Raw genomic sequence first — 20469 nt, 5'->3', positions numbered from 1 at the left:
GCCGCTTGTGCTTTCTTCGCGGTGCTCTCACGCGCTCCGGGAGGCGAGGAGATCATGACAAAAAGCTAGTAGATTCTCTTATTCACTATACATTTACAAAAAGCATTGAATTTTGTACAATGTAAGAAAACACAATTATTTACAAGACGGGGTTCATTTGTCACAAAGGACCTGCACAGATGAGAAAGAAAGTACGTGCTTGTGTGTGAGAAAGCGACCAAAGAGGTCCGTGAAAAAATAAAATACAGTAGAGTACTTTACACCACGTTTTAGGTTTAAGTCCTTGAACTGGTGGACATGGGTCTGCCCTCGATGTTAATTTTAGCAAAAAAATGCAATTCTTTCTTGCTGGTGATTGATTGAAATATCCTCCGTATTCAAATCAATGTTTTGGAGATAAGGGCGTGGGAAAAAAGGGCAATACAGGTACAGGCTCCAGGAGAATATGTCGACGTTTCGACCCTAAGACAAACAGGGTTGCTGACTTCCTCAAGAGTGGGTCTTCATCAGGACGGGGGAAAGGGTGGGAACTCAATATGCACGAAAACAAAGTGACCCCAAAGGTGGGCACCTGCAACAACAAATAAATATCCGGGCTAAGTATTTTCACAAGTGACACATATCTAGTGTCAAACAACCATCAAAAAGGTGCATTAACGGCACTCACCCAACAATGGTGTGCCCCTTGGTGTGTAATCAGTCAGCACCACACAGCTTGGTAAGGCTTAAGTAATTCAGATGTGCTCCATCCGCACTGTGAATGCAGAGGAAAAATAGCCATAAATTAAAAACCAGCCATACACATATGCCAATTATTACTCTAGAAAGATACTATTAAACAGAATGCACAACCGCAATGTTAATTTGCGGCGTGTGAGTAGTACACTTAAGAACCAGCCATATATACATGGCAATCATTGCTCTAGAAAGATACTATTAATCAAAATGCACAACCGCAATGTTAATTCACGGCGTTTGAGTAGTGTATACGCATCTTCTATTGCTTAACCTAGAATGATACATAAAAGACATAACAGCAAATGTTGTAGCGACCACAACATAGACCAACATTCTCTCTATCAGCTTCATTGATACCAAAAATACGAGTGTTACTCACCCATGATTAAAGTCACTTGCATTACTCCGGTAGTAGATTTTAAAACGATGTGGCTGTAATTAAAAATGTACTCATGTCAGAACACAGGAAACGACGTGCACGCTGCAGATAAGGAAACCTGTCAGCGCAGTCATCTACGTCACTGCGGTTCGTGGATACTACGTAGGTTGCCTAGCAACCACAACGCATCCACCATCTTAAAAAACAGGGTGAATCACGTCCAAGGCCTACGTCGTCTTTGGCTGTAAATAGCCCCTCCTTTTTCAGATCGGACTCAGATAGTTGTAGCCATTCCTCTAAATTAAAGTCCCTACTCTTCAGTGAATGATCGGGAAACGTCAGCGGTCACCATATTGAAAGGAGAAATCATCCGGTCAGGTTACTGTTAAAAACATCCCGGGCAGTGTTAAGTGCACAGAAAATGTAGGGAAATGTGATATTTAAGAAGGTGCAAATATGAATAACAACAGCATAAATCATTATTACAGGTGCATATATCGTTATCTAATCCATTGCCAAACATATGTGTTTCACAATAGACATCAGGTAATTAGAAATGAGTCACATTCGTGTTTCACAATTTACATCAGGTAATTGGAAATGAATCACATTCCATGTATAAAACATATATACACATATAAGTGCACTAGGTTGTATCAGATTATACAAAAGAAACCAAAAGGGATTACATTCCATGTAAATAGTACGTCAATAGTGTCGTGAAACAGAAGCATTGCAGTTACCATATTGCCTGACGGTAATGGATTAGCATGTATGTCTAGACATTTTAATTTGGAAATTCCAGGTCAACCATTATGCAAGCTTGCCATTTGTCTTGTGGTTTCCTCATACTCGTTGAGGCCCCTATTGACAGTGTCATATATGTGCATCCATTCGCATTCTTGCACACTTAATGTGCTTGCAAAATCGCCACCCCTCACATTCATAGTGACGTTTTCAAGAACCCATCATCTCAGGCTTTCTGGTGGGTGGCCGAATTTCAAAAAATGTTCAACCATCGGAGCTCCCTGGACCCCACAAAGGATCCTGCTGCAGTGTTGCAGGATCCTGCTCTACACCCTTTGTATGGTTTGGCCTAAGTACATGAATCCACAAGGGCATTAGATGGCATATATCACACCAACCGAATTACAATTGGTGTGTTGGCTCATTGTGTGCTTATAGTTATTTTGTGTGCAGTGTTTCAGCTCCAACGTTAAAGGGCACGCTTTACGTGTGCCGCATTTAAAGTGGCCTAACACGGGTGGAATATTCCAGAGAGTGGTCTGAGTATCTTTAGGTTTGCTTGGAAGTAGTGATTGGACTACATAATCCCTGATGCTTCTTCCTTTTTTGAATACATGCATCAGTGGATCAGGGATTCCTACCTCATCCGCCACTAGATGCCAATGGCTGTTAATTACTTTTTTAATGTCACTGCTCCTAGTGTTAAAAGTAGTGACCCATGTCATACGTTCATTGTTTCAACAAAAGAGAGGGGGGGGCCGAGGAGCCAATAAAGGCCCAGTGTCCATGCTCCTAAACCAAATCTGTTCGCAAAAAGAAGACAAAGTTCCTATACCAGGGTGCTGATGTCTTTGCAGGTCTGATAATTGACTAATGCTCTTCCCATAATCATTGCAATTGAATGGTTTTTCCCCTGTGTGTGTTCGCTGATGATACCTTAATGCTGAAGAGCTGCAAAAACTACTGTCACATTCACTACAATGATAGGGTTTTTCCCCCGTGTGGGTTCGCTGATGACTTTTTAGGTCTGATAACTGACTAAAGCTCTTTACACATTAATTGCACTTGAATAGTTTTCCCCCTGTGTGTGTTCGCTGATGTCTTTGAAGGTGTGATAACAGACTAAAGCTCTTTACACATTCATTGCACTTGAATGGTTTTTCCCCTGTGTGTGTTCGCTGATGTATTTGAAGGTGTGATAACCGACTAAAGCACTTTGCACATTCACTGCACTTGAATGGTTTTTCCCCGGTGTGTGTTCGCTGATGTCTTTGAAGGTGTGATAACAGACTAAAGCACTTTGCACATTCAGTGCACTTGAACGGTTTTTCCCCTGTGTGTGCTCTCTGATGTTGTTGGAGGCTTGATAAGTGACTAAAGCACTTTGCACATTCATTGCACTTGAATGGTTTTTCCCCTGTGTGTATTCGCTGATGTTTTTGGAGGGTTGATAAGTGACTAAAGCACTTTGCACATTCACTGCACTTGAATGGTTTTTCCCCTGTGTGTGTTCGCTGATGTCTTTGAAGGTGTGATAACCGACTGAAGCACTTTGAACATTCACTGCACTTGAATGGTTTTTCCCCGGTGTGTGTTCGCTGATGTCTTTGAAGGTGTGATAACAGACTAAAGCACTTTGCACATTCAGTGCACGTGAATGGTTTTTCCCCTGTGTGTGCTCTCTGATGTTGTTGGAGGCTTGATAAGTGACTAAAGCACTTTGCACATTCACTGCACTTGAATGGTTTTTCCCCTGTGTGTGTTCGCTGATGTCTTTCAAGGTCTGATAACTGACTAAAGCTCTTTACACATTCATTGCACTTGAATGGTTTTTCCCCTGTGTGTGTTCGCTGATGTATTTGAAGGTGTGATAACCGACTAAAGCACTTTGCACATTCACTGCACTTGAATGGTTTTTCTCCTGTGTGAGTTCGCTGATGAACCCTTAATGCTGAAGAGTCACGAAAACTACTGTCACATTCACCACAATGATACGGTTTTTCCCCCGTGTGTGTTAGTTGATGACGTTTTAGGACTGATAACTGACTAAATCTCTTCCCACATTCAATGCACTTGAATGGCTTTTCCCCTGTGTGTGTTCGCTGGTGTATTTGCAGTTCTGATAACCTACTAAAGCTCTTGACACATTCACTGCACTTGAATGGCTTTTCCCCTGTGTATGTGTGCTGATGAAGCTTGAGTAGTGATGTTAAACTAAAGCTCTTGCTGTATGTGTATGATTCTTCTTTCTTGGTTAGTGTCTGTGGGTCGGGTATATATTTGTCTACATCCCATGACTGCATTTCCTGATGGGCCGACATGGCTGATAAAGCACTTGTGTTTTTCTCCCACACTTTATATGTGTGCAGTACTTTGCACCTTTGATTTCTGTTTTAACAATAAAATGCGATAGCCACCAAAAATTTGCCACACTCCTAATATGTGGAAGGTGTCTTTGTAGGCGATTGTGCCTTTAGATTTGCGGGTAAAGATGTATCTTCCTTCTGACCGGTGCAAATCGGGACAGTCTGTTGTATTGTAGATACAAGAACTCCTCTTTCCTTTACCCGTCAGTTGTCTGGCTCTGCTCTGTTGTGCTCTTCTCTGGTTACTGTGGTTTGGCCAGAAAGAGTTTACAATTCTCCTAGAGCACGGAGTGATGGTTTGTCATCATTTTATAAAACAGAGCACTGTGGTTATCACATCATACCGATCCGATGATCCAAGCTGGTGTTGGACACTTGTTTATACAGGAGGCGGTTTGTTATTGTTGTTGCCTTAATTTTCCTAAGGTCATTTCTTCGTCTTGTGGCGTGGAGGTGCAGAGCTCAGCCTCTTACAATCACTGAACTGCCCTTGATGCTTGATCCGGGATCTGTCAGTGTGTGTGCAGGTTCCTCTGTCGCCGACTGCTCTGATGTTTTTCTGAATACTGTAGCTCAATATTTCTGCTATTATTGAAGATTTACCGCATTAGCTTCATTATTGATGTTCATTTCACACATTCAAGGCTTGTTTTCTGTTGGATGTAAAGATATTTAAAATTACTAAATGGAAACATAATTGAATGAGAATTCACAATGTTTAACTGGTTGTAAAAGAGATTTCAGGGGAGATTTACCAAATCTCCACACAATGCAGCGCAGCCCTCCCCCGCGAGGCTACGCTGCGTGGCGCGACAGGAAGGGAACAGGAGAGCACCATATTTTCAGAGATATTGCTCTCTCCTTCCCTTTCCCTTGCGTCGGCACTGATTACAGAGGGCCTGCGCCATGCACACACCTTAGCACCAGAGCGCTAGGGTGTGTGTGTGAGTCCAGCATCGGTTTTGTACAGGAAGGACACCCTTCCTGTACAAATTACTAGGCCTCGACACGAGGGAAAGCTTTTACCATTTTGTATACGTGTTGCACAGTTCAGCACACATGCAAAGTCAGAAAAGGAAGGAGAAATGAAAGCATTTCTCCTTCCTTGCACCTTGTTTTGTGGTTAAACAGGAACGCCCATGCACCACCCTTGGCAGGTCCCATGGCACAAAGTAATGCGAAACAATGCTCACATTACTTTATTGTTATTTCGAAAGTAAATTAGGAAAAAAGATTTTGCGCCATTTTGTGCCACTTTTGTGACGCAAACAGTGCAAAATCTTAGTAAATCTCCCCCTTCTTCTTTATCGCTTTTGAAACTTAGCAAGGAATATTTCATCATACACAGATATTTAACTAAAAGTTCTGTTGCTCAGGTGACATCTAATTACTGTCTGAAAAGGAGGTGATTTACCAGTGTTTACACAGTAACTTAGCAAAGTAAGGGCGCTCACAGAGCACCCAAGTGCTAGAGGTATAGCTTAAGATAGACGCATATGGTCAAGATTTCATTTAAACAACAATAGAGTTTAGAAAAAGAGCTGGATCAGGCTGGGCTGTCAAATTTCCAGTAACTCTTTACGAAGTATACAACAAAAGTAACTCCATTTACACACTTTTTCTCAATCTTTCCGATTCATTCAAGATCATCTCAAATACCAACTCCTGTCTTTACCTCACCGTTCATAGGTCACCTTTGACACTTTCAACAGCTCCCTTGGTTCAAGCATTTCTGGTTTCTTTGTACTTGGAAGATTGGAACATTATTGTGAGCTGAGGGGGGTTTCCTATCACCATAGCATCTGTCCATCTCCCTGAAACTAGTGCCGCTTACAGAGCCTGGTTCTGGCCCTGGAAGACAACTTTAAAAAGCAAGTCTTTAGTTCTTCCTAAAGTAGATAAAGTTCTGTAAGATGCAGCTCCGTCCGGGGCTTTTGTGTAAAACAGAACGAGGGGTTCAATGTAAGCCCCATCCTTTACATTATAGGCGCAGATCAGGCAAACAAACGTTGATTCGTATAATTTAATATTCAATGAGATCAGTCATTTAGTACTTATAGAGAATCCATCGCAACCAATAATTTACCTGATATAACCCTGCATCAGATGTGTGCATATTACTCTTTTCCCCCCTTTTCCAACATTACATGGCATCTGGCATGACGTTGTCCTTTTGGGGCCCAGGATGCCATTTGTGACCAGATGGGCATTTGGAAGAGCGGGAGGAGGTGTCAGTTATCCACAGGTGATGCAGCATTTCTACCTTTCCATATTTCTCATATTCAAGTTGACCTAATTTCATGTCCTTCAGCCCCCCCTACTGCCCTCTGGCTGCGCACTCACTCTGTGGGGTTCATCAGAAGTCAGATAATTGCCTCATACTCACAAGGCCATGGATCTCACTTCTTCTACAGCATTTATTGCAGACAAAGGGCCTAGTTAGGAGTTTGTCCAACAGATTATTGCCTCAAAACTAGGGGTGGGTGAAGAATTCCGCTCTGCCAGCGGAGCTCACGAAGGTTGCCCACTGGTCCAAAAAACTCCATGTAGAACGGAGTTCTTTTCTCAAGCGGTTCGCCAACAGTACCGTGACGAGCGCTTGTGAGAAAATAGAATACGCTAGACCTCCTCCTGGCGAGATTTCTCATTGCGGGAGGTCACGGCAGGTCGAGACAACTCGAGTGTTAAAATCTGCCATTCTTGTTGATGAAGCTGCCATTCGATTAGAATATCAATTAGAGCGGCAGACAGCAGCAGTGCCCACTGGCACGATGCGTAGTGCTGTTCGTGCTGATTTTACAGCGGGGGTTAAATTCCTGGCACTAAAAATCTGTACGAGCAGTGCAACTCAACAAACTCTGCCACTAGCAGAAGTCTGCAGAGTGCGACGGAGTTTCCCTGACACTTCATGGAGTTCCGCGGGGTAAACTCTGCAAACTACACCAAGGCATTATCAAAACGTGACAGATATCCTGTCTGCCTTATTATAATTGCCACAGGATGTAATGCATTTTTAATGGGGCGGTCAGGATACCTGTCACATTTGTGATGGAATAAACCATCCGCTGAAATCTAAATCAGGCCTTTGGTGTACATTGCGTCCAGTGTGGCTAGCTGGGCTTGAAGGATCTTGTGATTTGTGGGTCTCACACTGCGTTGAGGTCACCGCCAGGCAGACCTTCCATCAGCTACGTCCTGTGCAGATCTTCCTTCCAGGCAGGACGTCTGTCAGCTGACCCTTGTGCAGATCTTGCATCCAGGCAGGACCTCCGTCAGCCGCGCCTTGTGCAGTTCTTCCTTCCAGTCAGGACTTCGGTCAGCTGATGTAAACAATGCAATAACACCGGCCCGGCACAAGGAAAATCTGATGTAAACAATGCAATAACAGGCCAGGTGTTGGGAAAATCTGATGTAAACAATGCAATAACACAGGCCAGGCTTGAGGAGAATCTGATGCAAACAATGCAATAACACAGTCCAGGCACTAGGTGAATCTGACACAAACACTGCAATAACACAGTCCAGGCACAAGGAAAATCTGATGTAAACAATGCAATAACACGGGCCAGGCGTTGGGAAAATCTGATGTAAACAATGCAATAACACAGGCCAGGCACAAGGAGAATCTGATGTAAACAATGCAAATACACAGGCCAGGCAGGAAGGAGAATCTGATGTAAACAATGCAAAAACACAGGCCAGGCGTTGGGAGAATCTGACGCAAACAATGCTAATAACACAGGCCAGGCACGAGGAGAATCTGACGCAAACAATGCAATAACACAGGCCAGGCACAAGGAAAATCTGGTGTAAACTATGCAATAACACTGGCCAGGCGTTGGGAGAATCTGACGCAAACAATGCAACAACACGGGCCAGACACTAGGAGAATCTGATGTAAACAATGCATTAACAGAGGCCAGGCACAAGGAGAATCTGATGTAAACAATGCAAAAACACAGGCCAGGCGTTGGGAGAATCTGACGCAAACAATGCTAATAACACAGGCCAGGCACGAGGAGATTCTGACGCAAACAATGCAATAACACAGGCCAGGCACTAAAAGAATCTCCCACAAACAAAGCAATAACACAGGCCAGGCACGAGGAGAATCTGATGCAAACAATGCAATAACACAGGCCAGGCATAAGGAAAATCTGATATAAACAATGCAATAACACAGACCAGGGGTTGGGAGAATCTGACGCAAACAATGCAATAACGCGGGCCAGACACTAGGAGAATCTGATGTAAACAATGCAATAACACAGGCCAGGCACTAGAAGACCTACTTTTCCTCACGGAAACCTGGCTGAACCCTGCATCGGCACCTGGCATCTCCACAGCCACCTCCCCCCCAGGTGTAAGATCACCAGGAAAGACAGACTTCACAAGCTCAGAGACGGAATCACCATCATCCACAAGAACTCCATTAGCGGCACCACCTCCAAAGACACAACATCACAGCCAACTTCACCCTAAGCGGCATTTTCATCTGCAGACCACCTGGACCGCACACAAACTTCATTGGCTCCATAACGGACATCGTCACACCACTAGCCCTGGACACTAGCAATATCATCCAACTCGGAGATGAGAAGTTCTATCTGGAAGGCTAAGACAACTCCAACTAAAAATAAGACTTTGCAAACATGGGTCTAACCCAAAGAGTACAGGGACCAAACCAAGTCGCTGGACACCTCCTGAATCCTATTTTCACCACCTTTAACAACATCAGATTCGAGGAGCCCTCACCAGTCTCCTGGACAGACCAAACCCTCATCAAGTTCAGCATCCTGGTCCAACACACACACCCCCACCAGACCAGCCCGCAAAAACAAGAACAGCCTCACTGACAAGGACTGGAACAGTGCTCTCACTTACAATTACTATTCCAGGAAATGATCGGAGTAAGCCCTTCTTTCCTGAGCTCCCGAGTTAAACTGGATTACTCAGTTTTGTTGACGGAGTTTGTTGGCCAACGTTTCTTCAGCTGAGCTCTTTGGTGGTGAGTACGCTCACGCTGTGAGTGATCCAGCCTTCACTTGGGACAGAGTGGATGCCCCCTAGTACGGCTGAGAGAGGCAGAGAGAGCTGATTCCTTGGCGTTTCAAGCCTCGTCATAGTTTTGGTTCTTACTCGAAGTAAGAGACTAAATGTAACCTAATTTCTTGTGCTACCACTAAAGACCATTAGCAGTCGAAACAATTCTAGGGAAGGCAGCTCCATAGAGACAAACCCGTTTGACTGAAGAGTAAGGAACATGATTCATGAATATTATTGTTCAGTTCATATAACTATCTTTCGCAGCCAGATGACTTAAGTTAAATATTCATACACTTCACTTTTTATCACCATCTGATTAAATCCATTACGATTCATAACAAGAAAACACTATGTTCACCCGAGATACTTTGTTGAAGCAAGAAAACACACCTGAAACAAAAGAAATTTTCTCCAAAAGTGTAACCTTCCTAACGTCTCGGGGTTGTATAAAGACACTAACAAAGTACGAAATAGGGAGATACACAGGTAATCCGAGAATACGGCTTTATTTAGTCTGAGGATTGTAAATAATAAGGCAAAAAGAACACAATAAAAATCCGCTAATTCGCGGCAGTATTTCAGTCTTGAACACAAACAATAAGGAAAGTTATAACGATACCCATAAGCAGGCAGCTACGCAAGTCTTGTGCGTTCCAACCATCCTCCGCATGAATACCGGTCCAGTTATCCGCCAACGGAGGGCACCGTGCTGAGTAACGGCCGAAAATGCAGTTTGAAAGCTGTAACCACTATGGTGCATTGTATTGCCTAAGGCGTATCCCCCAATGCAAAAGCGGACACAAGAATGCCCAGCAGGAATTAAGGCTGCTTGACTAGGGAGCCGCCGCTCTACCCAGGAAAAAGGAACCTCAGGACAATGCTCCTCTTGCGTTTGTCTAGTGCCTAATAAACAAAGGGTATAGGGCATAGACGCTGCAGACACCCCCTTGGTGTGCGTCTAAACTTCTGAGCAATTGCCCAAAACATCTTTGCAGACGCGGAAACACCTCCTCGGTGTGCGTCTGTACGTTGCGGGAAACTGCTTCCGCGATACTGGACCAAGACGCTGCTTTCACCTCAGTGGTGAGCGTCGAAGCAATGCAGAGTTTCAGTGTTGAGAGAGTGCTTTCACCTCCGTGGTGAGCGTCGGAGCAATGCAGGGTTTCAGCGTAGAGAGAGCAGCCGCTTCTCGTCTACCAGGTTCCGCACAAGGATTACAGGAAACGCGGCGCTCAACGGACGGCGTGGAGTCAAAATATCCGACGCCTTTCCTCCATCGGCCATTCTCTTTATGGGCGGGTCAGTGAGCGTCCTAGCGCTATGCATGCTGGTACATGTGGTCCAGCGCGCCGCTTGTGCTTTCTTCGCGGTGCTCTCACGCGCTCCGGGAGGCGAGGAGATCATGACAAAAAGCTAGTAGATTCTCTTATTCACTATACATTTACAAAAAGCATTGAATTTTGTACAATGTAAGAAAACACAATTATTTACAAGACGGGGTTCATTTGTCACAAAGGACCTGCACAGATGAGAAAGAAAGTACGTGCTTGTGTGTGAGAAAGCGACCAAAGAGGTCCGTGAAAAAATAAAATACAGTAGAGTACTTTACACCACGTTTTAGGTTTAAGTCCTTGAACTGGTGGACATGGGTCTGCCCTCGATGTTAATTTTAGCAAAAAAATGCAATTCTTTCTTGCTGGTGATTGATTGAAATATCCTCCGTATTCAAATCAATGTTTTGGAGATAAGGGCGTGGGAAAAAAGGGCAATACAGGTACAGGCTCCAGGAGAATATGTCGACGTTTCGACCCTAAGACAAACAGGGTTGCTGACTTCCTCAAGAGTGGGTCTTCATCAGGACGGGGGAAAGGGTGGGAACTCAATATGCACGAAAACAAAGTGACCCCAAAGGTGGGCACCTGCAACAACAAATAAATATCCGGGCTAAGTATTTTCACAAGTGACACATATCTAGTGTCAAACAACCATCAAAAAGGTGCATTAACGGCACTCACCCAACAATGGTGTGCCCCTTGGTGTGTAATCAGTCAGCGCCACACAGCTTGGTAAGGCTTAAGTAATTCAGATGTGCTCCATCCGCACTGTGAATGCAGAGGAAAAATAGCCATAAATTAAAAACCAGCCATACACATATGCCAATTATTACTCTAGAAAGATACTATTAAACAGAATGCACAACCGCAATGTTAATTTGCGGCGTGTGAGTAGTACACTTAAGAACCAGCCATATATACATGGCAATCATTGCTCTAGAAAGATACTATTAATCAAAATGCACAACCGCAATGTTAATTCACGGCGTTTGAGTAGTGTATACGCATCTTCTATTGCTTAACCTAGAATGATACATAAAAGACATAACAGCAAATGTTGTAGCGACCACAACATAGACCAACATTCTCTCTATCAGCTTCATTGATACCAAAAATACGAGTGTTACTCACCCATGATTAAAGTCACTTGCATTACTCCGGTAGTAGATTTTAAAACGATGTGGCTGTAATTAAAAATGTACTCATGTCAGAACACAGGAAACGACGTGCACGCTGCAGATAAGGAAACCTGTCAGCGCAGTCATCTACGTCACTGCGGTTCGTGGATACTACGTAGGTTGCCTAGCAACCACAACGCATCCACCATCTTAAAAAACAGGGTGAATCACGTCCAAGGCCTACGTCGTCTTTGGCTGTAAATAGCCCCTCCTTTTTCAGATCGGACTCAGATAGTTGTAGCCATTCCTCTAAATTAAAGTCCCTACTCTTCAGTGAATGATCGGGAAACGTCAGCGGTCACCATATTGAAAGGAGAAATCATCCGGTCAGGTTACTGTTAAAAACATCCCGGGCAGTGTTAAGTGCACAGAAAATGTAGGGAAATGTGATATTTAAGAAGGTGCAAATATGAATAACAACAGCATAAATCATTATTACAGGTGCATATATCGTTATCTAATCCATTGCCAAACATATGTGTTTCACAATAGACATCAGGTAATTAGAAATGAGTCACATTCGTGTTTCACAATTTACATCAGGTAATTGGAAATGAATCACATTCCATGTATAAAACATATATACACATATAAGTGCACTAGGTTGTATCAGATTATACAAAAGAAACCAAAAGGGATTACATTCCATGTAAATAGTACGTCAATAGTGTCGTGAAACAGAAGCATTGCAGTTACCATATTGCCTGACGGTAAAGGATTAGCATGTATGTCTAGACATTTTAATTTGGAAATTCCAGGTCAACCATTATGCAAGCTTGCCATTTGTCTTGTGGTTTCCTCATACTCGTTGAGGCCCCTATTGACAGTGTCATATATGTGCATCCATTCGCATTCTTGCACACTTAATGTGCTTGCAAAATCGCCACCCCTCACATTCATAGTGACGTTTTCAAGAACCCATCATCTCAGGCTTTCTGGTGGGTGGCCGAATTTCAAAAAATGTTCAACCATCGGAGCTCCCTGGACCCCACAAAGGATCCTGCTGCAGTGTTGCAGGATCCTGCTCTACACCCTTTGTATGGTTTGGCCTAAGTACATGAATCCACAAGGGCATTAGATGGCATATATCACACCAACCGAATTACAATTGGTGTGTTGGCTCATTGTGTGCTTATAGTTATTTTGTGTGCAGTGTTTCAGCTCCAACGTTAAAGGGCACGCTTTACGTGTGCCGCATTTAAAGTGGCCTAACACGGGTGGAATATTCCAGAGAGTGGTCTGAGTATCTTTAGGTTTGCTTGGAAGTAGTGATTGGACTACATAATCCCTGATGCTTCTTCCTTTTTTGAATACATGCATCAGTGGATCAGGGATTCCTACCTCATCCGCCACTAGATGCCAATGGCTGTTAATTACTTTTTTAATGTCACTGCTCCTAGTGTTAAAAGTAGTGACCCATGTCATACGTTCATTGTTTCAACAAAAGAGAGGGGGGGGCCGAGGAGCCAATAAAGGCCCAGTGTCCATGCTCCTAAACCAAATCTGTTCGCAAAAAGAAGACAAAGTTCCTATACCAGGGTGCTGATGTCTTTGCAGGTCTGATAATTGACTAATGCTCTTCCCATAATCATTGCAATTGAATGGTTTTTCCCCTGTGTGTGTTCGCTGATGATACCTTAATGCTGAAGAGCTGCAAAAACTACTGTCACATTCACTACAATGATAGGGTTTTTCCCCCGTGTGGGTTCGCTGATGACTTTTTAGGTCTGATAACTGACTAAAGCTCTTTACACATTAATTGCACTTGAATAGTTTTCCCCCTGTGTGTGTTCGCTGATGTCTTTGAAGGTGTGATAACAGACTAAAGCTCTTTACACATTCATTGCACTTGAATGGTTTTTCCCCTGTGTGTGTTCGCTGATGTATTTGAAGGTGTGATAACCGACTAAAGCACTTTGCACATTCACTGCACTTGAATGGTTTTTCCCCGGTGTGTGTTCGCTGATGTCTTTGAAGGTGTGATAACAGACTAAAGCACTTTGCACATTCAGTGCACTTGAACGGTTTTTCCCCTGTGTGTGCTCTCTGATGTTGTTGGAGGCTTGATAAGTGACTAAAGCACTTTGCACATTCATTGCACTTGAATGGTTTTTCCCCTGTGTGTATTCGCTGATGTTTTTGGAGGGTTGATAAGTGACTAAAGCACTTTGCACATTCACTGCACTTGAATGGTTTTTCCCCTGTGTGTGTTCGCTGATGTCTTTGAAGGTGTGATAACCGACTGAAGCACTTTGAACATTCACTGCACTTGAATGGTTTTTCCCCGGTGTGTGTTCGCTGATGTCTTTGAAGGTGTGATAACAGACTAAAGCACTTTGCACATTCAGTGCACGTGAATGGTTTTTCCCCTGTGTGTGCTCTCTGATGTTGTTGGAGGCTTGATAAGTGACTAAAGCACTTTGCACATTCACTGCACTTGAATGGTTTTTCCCCTGTGTGTGTTCGCTGATGTCTTTCAAGGTCTGATAACTGACTAAAGCTCTTTACACATTCATTGCACTTGAATGGTTTTTCCCCTGTGTGTGTTCGCTGATGTATTTGAAGGTGTGATAACCGACTAAAGCACTTTGCACATTCACTGCACTTGAATGGTTTTTCTCCTGTGTGAGTTCGCTGATGAACCCTTAATGCTGAAGAGTCACGAAAACTACTGTCACATTCACCACAATGATACGGTTTTTCCCCCGTGTGTGTTAGTTGATGACGTTTTAGGACTGATAACTGACTAAATCTCTTCCCACATTCAATGCACTTGAATGGCTTTTCCCCTGTGTGTGTTCGCTGGTGTATTTGCAGTTCTGATAACCTACTAAAGCTCTTGACACATTCACTGCACTTGAATGGCTTTTCCCCTGTGTATGTGTGCTGATGAAGCTTGAGTAGTGATGTTAAACTAAAGCTCTTGCTGTATGTGTATGATTCTTCTTTCTTGGTTAGTGTCTGTGGGTCGGGTATATATTTGTCTACATCCCATGACTGCATTTCCTGATGGGCCGACATGGCTGATAAAGCACTTGTGTTTTTCTCCCACACTTTATATGTGTGCAGTACTTTGCACCTTTGATTTCTGTTTTAACAATAAAATGCGATAGCCACCAAAAATTTGCCCACTCCTAATATGTGGAAGGTGTCTTTGTAGGCGATTGTGCCTTTAGATTTGCGGGTAAAGATGTATCTTCCTTCTGACCGGTGCAAATCGGGACAGTCTGTTGTATTGTAGATACAAGAACTCCTCTTTCCTTTACCCGTCAGTTGTCTGGCTCTGCTCTGTTGTGCTCTTCTCTGGTTACTGTGGTTTGGCCAGAAAGAGTTTACAATTCTCCTAGAGCACGGAGTGATGGTTTGTCATCATTTTATAAAACAGAGCACTGTGGTTATCACATCATACCGATCCGATGATCCAAGCTGGTGTTGGACACTTGTTTATACAGGAGGCGGTTTGTTATTGTTGTTGCCTTAATTTTCCTAAGGTCATTTCTTCGTCTTGTGGCGTGGAGGTGCAGAGCTCAGCCTCTTACAATCACTGAACTGCCCTTGATGCTTGATCCGGGATCTGTCAGTGTGTGTGCAGGTTCCTCTGTCGCCGACTGCTCTGATGTTTTTCTGAATACTGTAGCTCAATATTTCTGCTATTATTGAAGATTTACCGCATTAGCTTCATTATTGATGTTCATTTCACACATTCAAGGCTTGTTTTCTGTTGGATGTAAAGATATTTAAAATTACTAAATGGAAACATAATTGAATGAGAATTCACAATGTTTAACTGGTTGTAAAAGAGATTTCAGGGGAGATTTACCAAATCTCCACACAATGCAGCGCAGCCCTCCCCCGCGAGGCTACGCTGCGTGGCGCGACAGGAAGGGAACAGGAGAGCACCATATTTTCAGAGATATTGCTCTCTCCTTCCCTTTCCCTTGCGTCGGCACGGATTACAGAGGGCCTGCGCCATGCACACACCTTAGCACCAGAGCGCTAGGGTGTGTGTGTGAGTCCAGCATCGGTTTTGTACAGGAAGGACACCCTTCCTGTACAAATTACTAGGCCTCGACACGAGGGAAAGCTTTTACCATTTTGTATACGTGTTGCACAGTTCAGCACACATGCAAAGTCAGAAAAGGAAGGAGAAATGAAAGCATTTCTCCTTCCTTGCACCTTGTTTTGTAGTTAAACAGGAACGCCCATGCACCACCCTTGGCAGGTCCCATGGCACAAAGTAATGCGAAACAATGCTCACATTACTTTATTGTTATTTCGAAAGTAAATTAGGAAAAAAGATTTTGCGCCATTTTGTGCCACTTTTGTGACGCAAACAGTGCAAAATCTTAGTAAATCTCCCCCTTCTTCTTTATCGCTTTTGAAACTTAGCAAGGAATATTTCATCATACACAGATATTTAACTAAAAGTTCTGTTGCTCAGGTGACATCTAATTACTGTCTGAAAAGGAGGTGATTTACCAGTGTTTACACAGTAACTTAGCAAAGTAAGGGCGCTCACAGAGCACCCAAGTGCTAGAGGTATAGCTTAAGATAGACGCATATGGTCAAGATTTCATTTAAACAACAATAGAGTTTAGAAAAAGAGCTGGATCAGGCTGGGCTGTCAAATTTCCAGTAACTCTTTACGAAGTATACAACAAAAGTAACTCCATTTACACACTTTTTCTCAATCTTTCCGATTCATTCAAGATCATCTCAAATACCAACTCCTGTCTTTACCTCACCGTTCATAGGTCACCTTTGACACTTTCAACAGCTCCCTTGGTTCAAGCATTTCTGGTTTCTTTGTACTTGGAAGATTGGAACATTATTGTGAGCTGAGGGGGGTTTCCTATCACCATAGCATCTGTCCATCTCCCTGAAACTAGTGCCGCTTACAGAGCCTGGTTCTGGCCCTGGAAGACAACTTTAAAAAGCAAGTCTTTAGTTCTTCCTAAAGTAGATAAAGTTCTGTAAGATGCAGCTCCGTCCGGGGCTTTTGTGTAAAACAGAACGAGGGGTTCAATGTAAGCCCCATCCTTTACATTATAGGCGCAGATCAGGCAAACAAACGTTGATTCGTATAATTTAATATTCAATGAGATCAGTCATTTAGTACTTATAGAGAATCCATCGCAACCAATAATTTACCTGATATAACCCTGCATCAGATGTGTGCATATTACTCTTTTCCCCCCTTTTCCAACATTACATGGCATCTGGCATGACGTTGTCCTTTTGGGGCCCAGGATGCCATTTGTGACCAGATGGGCATTTGGAAGAGCGGGAGGAGGTGTCAGTTATCCACAGGTGATGCAGCATTTCTACCTTTCCATATTTCTCATATTCAAGTTGACCTAATTTCATGTCCTTCAGCCCCCCCTACTGCCCTCTGGCTGCGCACTCACTCTGTGGGGTTCATCAGAAGTCAGATAATTGCCTCATACTCACAAGGCCATGGATCTCACTTCTTCTACAGCATTTATTGCAGACAAAGGGCCTAGTTAGGAGTTTGTCCAACAGATTATTGCCTCAAAACTAGGGGTGGGTGAAGAATTCCGCTCTGCCGGCGGAGCTCACGAAGGTTGCCCACTGGTCCAAAAAACTCCATGTAGAACGGAGTTCTTTTCTCAAGCGGTTCGCCAACAGTACCGTGACGAGCGCTTGTGAGAAAATAGAATACGCTAGACCTCCTCCTGGCGAGATTTCTCATTGCGGGAGGTCACGGCAGGTCGAGACAACTCGAGTGTTAAAATCTGACATTCTTGTTGATGAAGCTGCCATTCGATTAGAATATCAATTAGAGCGGCAGACAGCAGCAGTGCCCACTGGCACGATGCGTAGTGCTGTTCGTGCTGATTTTACAGCGGGGGTTAAATTCCTGGCACTAAAAATCTGTACGAGCAGTGCAACTCAACAAACTCTGCCACTAGCAGAAGTCTGCAGAGTGCGACGGAGTTTCCCTGACACTTCATGGAGTTCCGCGGGGTAAACTCTGCAAACTACACCAAGGCATTATCAAAACGTGACAGATATCCTGTCTGCCTTATTATAATTGCCACAGGATGTAATGCATTTTTAATGGGGCGGTCAGGATACCTGTCACATTTGTGATGGAATAAACCATCCGCTGAAATCTAAATCAGGCCTTTGGTGTACATTGCGTCCAGTGTGGCTAGCTGGGCTTGAAGGATCTTGTGATTTGTGGGTCTCACACTGCGTTGAGGTCACCGCCAGGCAGACCTTCCATCAGCTACGTCCTGTGCAGATCTTCCTTCCAGGCAGGACGTCTGTCAGCTGACCCTTGTGCAGATCTTGCATCCAGGCAGGACCTCCGTCAGCCGCGCCTTGTGCAGTTCTTCCTTCCAGTCAGGACTTCGGTCAGCTGATGTAAACAATGCAATAACACCGGCCCGGCACAAGGAAAATCTGATGTAAACAATGCAATAACAGGCCAGGTGTTGGGAAAATCTGATGTAAACAATGCAATAACACAGGCCAGGCTTGAGGAGAATCTGATGCAAACAATGCAATAACACAGTCCAGGCACTAGGTGAATCTGACACAAACACTGCAATAACACAGTCCAGGCACAAGGAAAATCTGATGTAAACAATGCAATAACACGGGCCAGGCGTTGGGAAAATCTGATGTAAACAATGCAATAACACAGGCCAGGCACAAGGAGAATCTGATGTAAACAATGCAAATACACAGGCCAGGCAGGAAGGAGAATCTGATGTAAACAATGCAAAAACACAGGCCAGGCGTTGGGAGAATCTGACGCAAACAATGCTAATAACACAGGCCAGGCACGAGGAGAATCTGACGCAAACAATGCAATAACACAGGCCAGGCACAAGGAAAATCTGGTGTAAACTATGCAATAACACTGGCCAGGCGTTGGGAGAATCTGACGCAAACAATGCAACAACACGGGCCAGACACTAGGAGAATCTGATGTAAACAATGCATTAACAGAGGCCAGGCACAAGGAGAATCTGATGTAAACAATGCAAAAACACAGGCCAGGCGTTGGGAGAATCTGACGCAAACAATGCTAATAACACAGGCCAGGCACGAGGAGATTCTGACGCAAACAATGCAATAACACAGGCCAGGCACTAAAAGAATCTCCCACAAACAAAGCAATAACACAGGCCAGGCACGAGGAGAATCTGATGCAAACAATGCAATAACACAGGCCAGGCATAAGGAAAATCTGATATAAACAATGCAATAACACAGACCAGGGGTTGGGAGAATCTGACGCAAACAATGCAATAACGCGGGCCAGACACTAGGAGAATCTGATGTAAACAATGCAATAACACAGGCCAGGCACTAGAAGAATCTCACACAAACAATGCAATAACACAGGCCAGGCACTAAGAGAATCTGGCACAAACAATACAATAACACAGGCCAGGCACTGGAAGAATCTGATGCAAACAATGCAATATCACGGGCCAGGCACAAGGAGAATCTGAGGCAAACAATGCAATAACATGGACCAGGCACGATCAGAATCTGATGCGGACAATGCAATAACACAGGCCAAGCACTAGAAGAATCTGATGCAGGTGAGCATGTAATAGCTGGTGGGATCTAGTGTGAAGGACAGGACTCTAACAGGATAAACTGATTCAACACAAATATGAGGCCAATGTATTATTTATCGCCTTAATGGTGCAAAAGTCACTCTGGAATTAAATCAATACTATTCGAATAATCAATGTTCGATTAATAATAGAGGCATTGCTGTGCTGCAATAAAAGAAATCAGCAGCAACAATAGCTATTCTCACAACAAAGTGTACTTATTTCAAGTTTGGTTTGCATATTTTACAAGAAGGGGATAAAGCGATAACTGGTAGACAACATTATAAAGCTTACCAACTTGCCTTATAAAGGTTACTGTTACTTTTAGAACAACACAAAGGTTAAGGAAAAGCCGAAGTATCAAGGTAGACAGTGTATCTGCAATGGCGGACAATAACCCCTTATTAATAGTGACCACATACCCACCATCTCCAGGTAGGAGCGCCTAATTACAAAAGACCTGCTAATACGGTGAACGACTACAGTGCATCAAACTGTGACTATGACATTGTTCTATCAAAACATTTGAATTCTGCGTTTGTTCTTCTCGTTAGGTCTTGATTCTGAAAGATATAGGCTGATGGGTTTCGGGCTTGTGCTTTGTGAACGCTTCAGGACTTCGCGGAACGAATGTCACCCAAACATCGCACCATTTGAGGAGGCCATTGGGGTGAGAGTTGGTCACTTAAAATGAAGCGCCACGATAAAAGAACTGTTCGAAGAAGCACTGGGGTCACCAGCTTCTCAAAAGGGCATGGCCTCTGTTTAGATAGCTGTCCAGAGGGCCAGAGACCTGGGTGGGGCCATCAATGTAAGCAATGGGCCGGAGCCGCCATGGCTAACTTGTAACTCCTAGGTGATCACGAGCTGCACTAGATGAGTGCAGACAATGGAGCAGACCACCCGAGGGAGCGACAAACCTGTAGGTTCAGGGTGACAAAGAGTAATTCTTTTTAAGATTCCTGTGAGGGTGTTATCAGTACTTCTTTAATGCAGTATTTTCGTGGAAATCTTAAAAAAATTAGCTACAGAATGATTGCGGTTACTAAAAATGTAACATCTGATAGCACAGTAAGAATT

The 20469-nt window shown here is 43.7% G+C and overlaps 1 protein-coding gene across 1 annotated transcript; it reads right to left on the bottom strand.

Annotated features, from left to right (window-relative positions):
- Positions 1 to 421: 421 nt before the first annotated feature.
- Positions 422 to 14872, bottom strand: LOC147659183 (uncharacterized). Its single transcript, XM_086951916.1, is given in 3 exon segments — positions 422 to 4252; positions 11742 to 11794; positions 13229 to 14872. Coding segments are annotated over 3 exon segments (3285 nt in total). The 5' UTR covers positions 14810 to 14872; the 3' UTR covers positions 422 to 2601.
- Between the last annotated feature and the right edge of the window lie 5597 nt (positions 14873 to 20469).

The sequence above is a fragment of the Lissotriton vulgaris genome, unplaced genomic scaffold, assembly GCF_964263255.1.
Source record: "Lissotriton vulgaris unplaced genomic scaffold, aLisVul1.2 SCAFFOLD_2884, whole genome shotgun sequence".
Classification (NCBI taxonomy): domain Eukaryota; kingdom Metazoa; phylum Chordata; class Amphibia; order Caudata; family Salamandridae; genus Lissotriton; species Lissotriton vulgaris.
The sequence above is the reverse complement of the archived record's forward strand: the minus strand, read 5'-3'. Positions and strand labels throughout refer to the sequence as shown.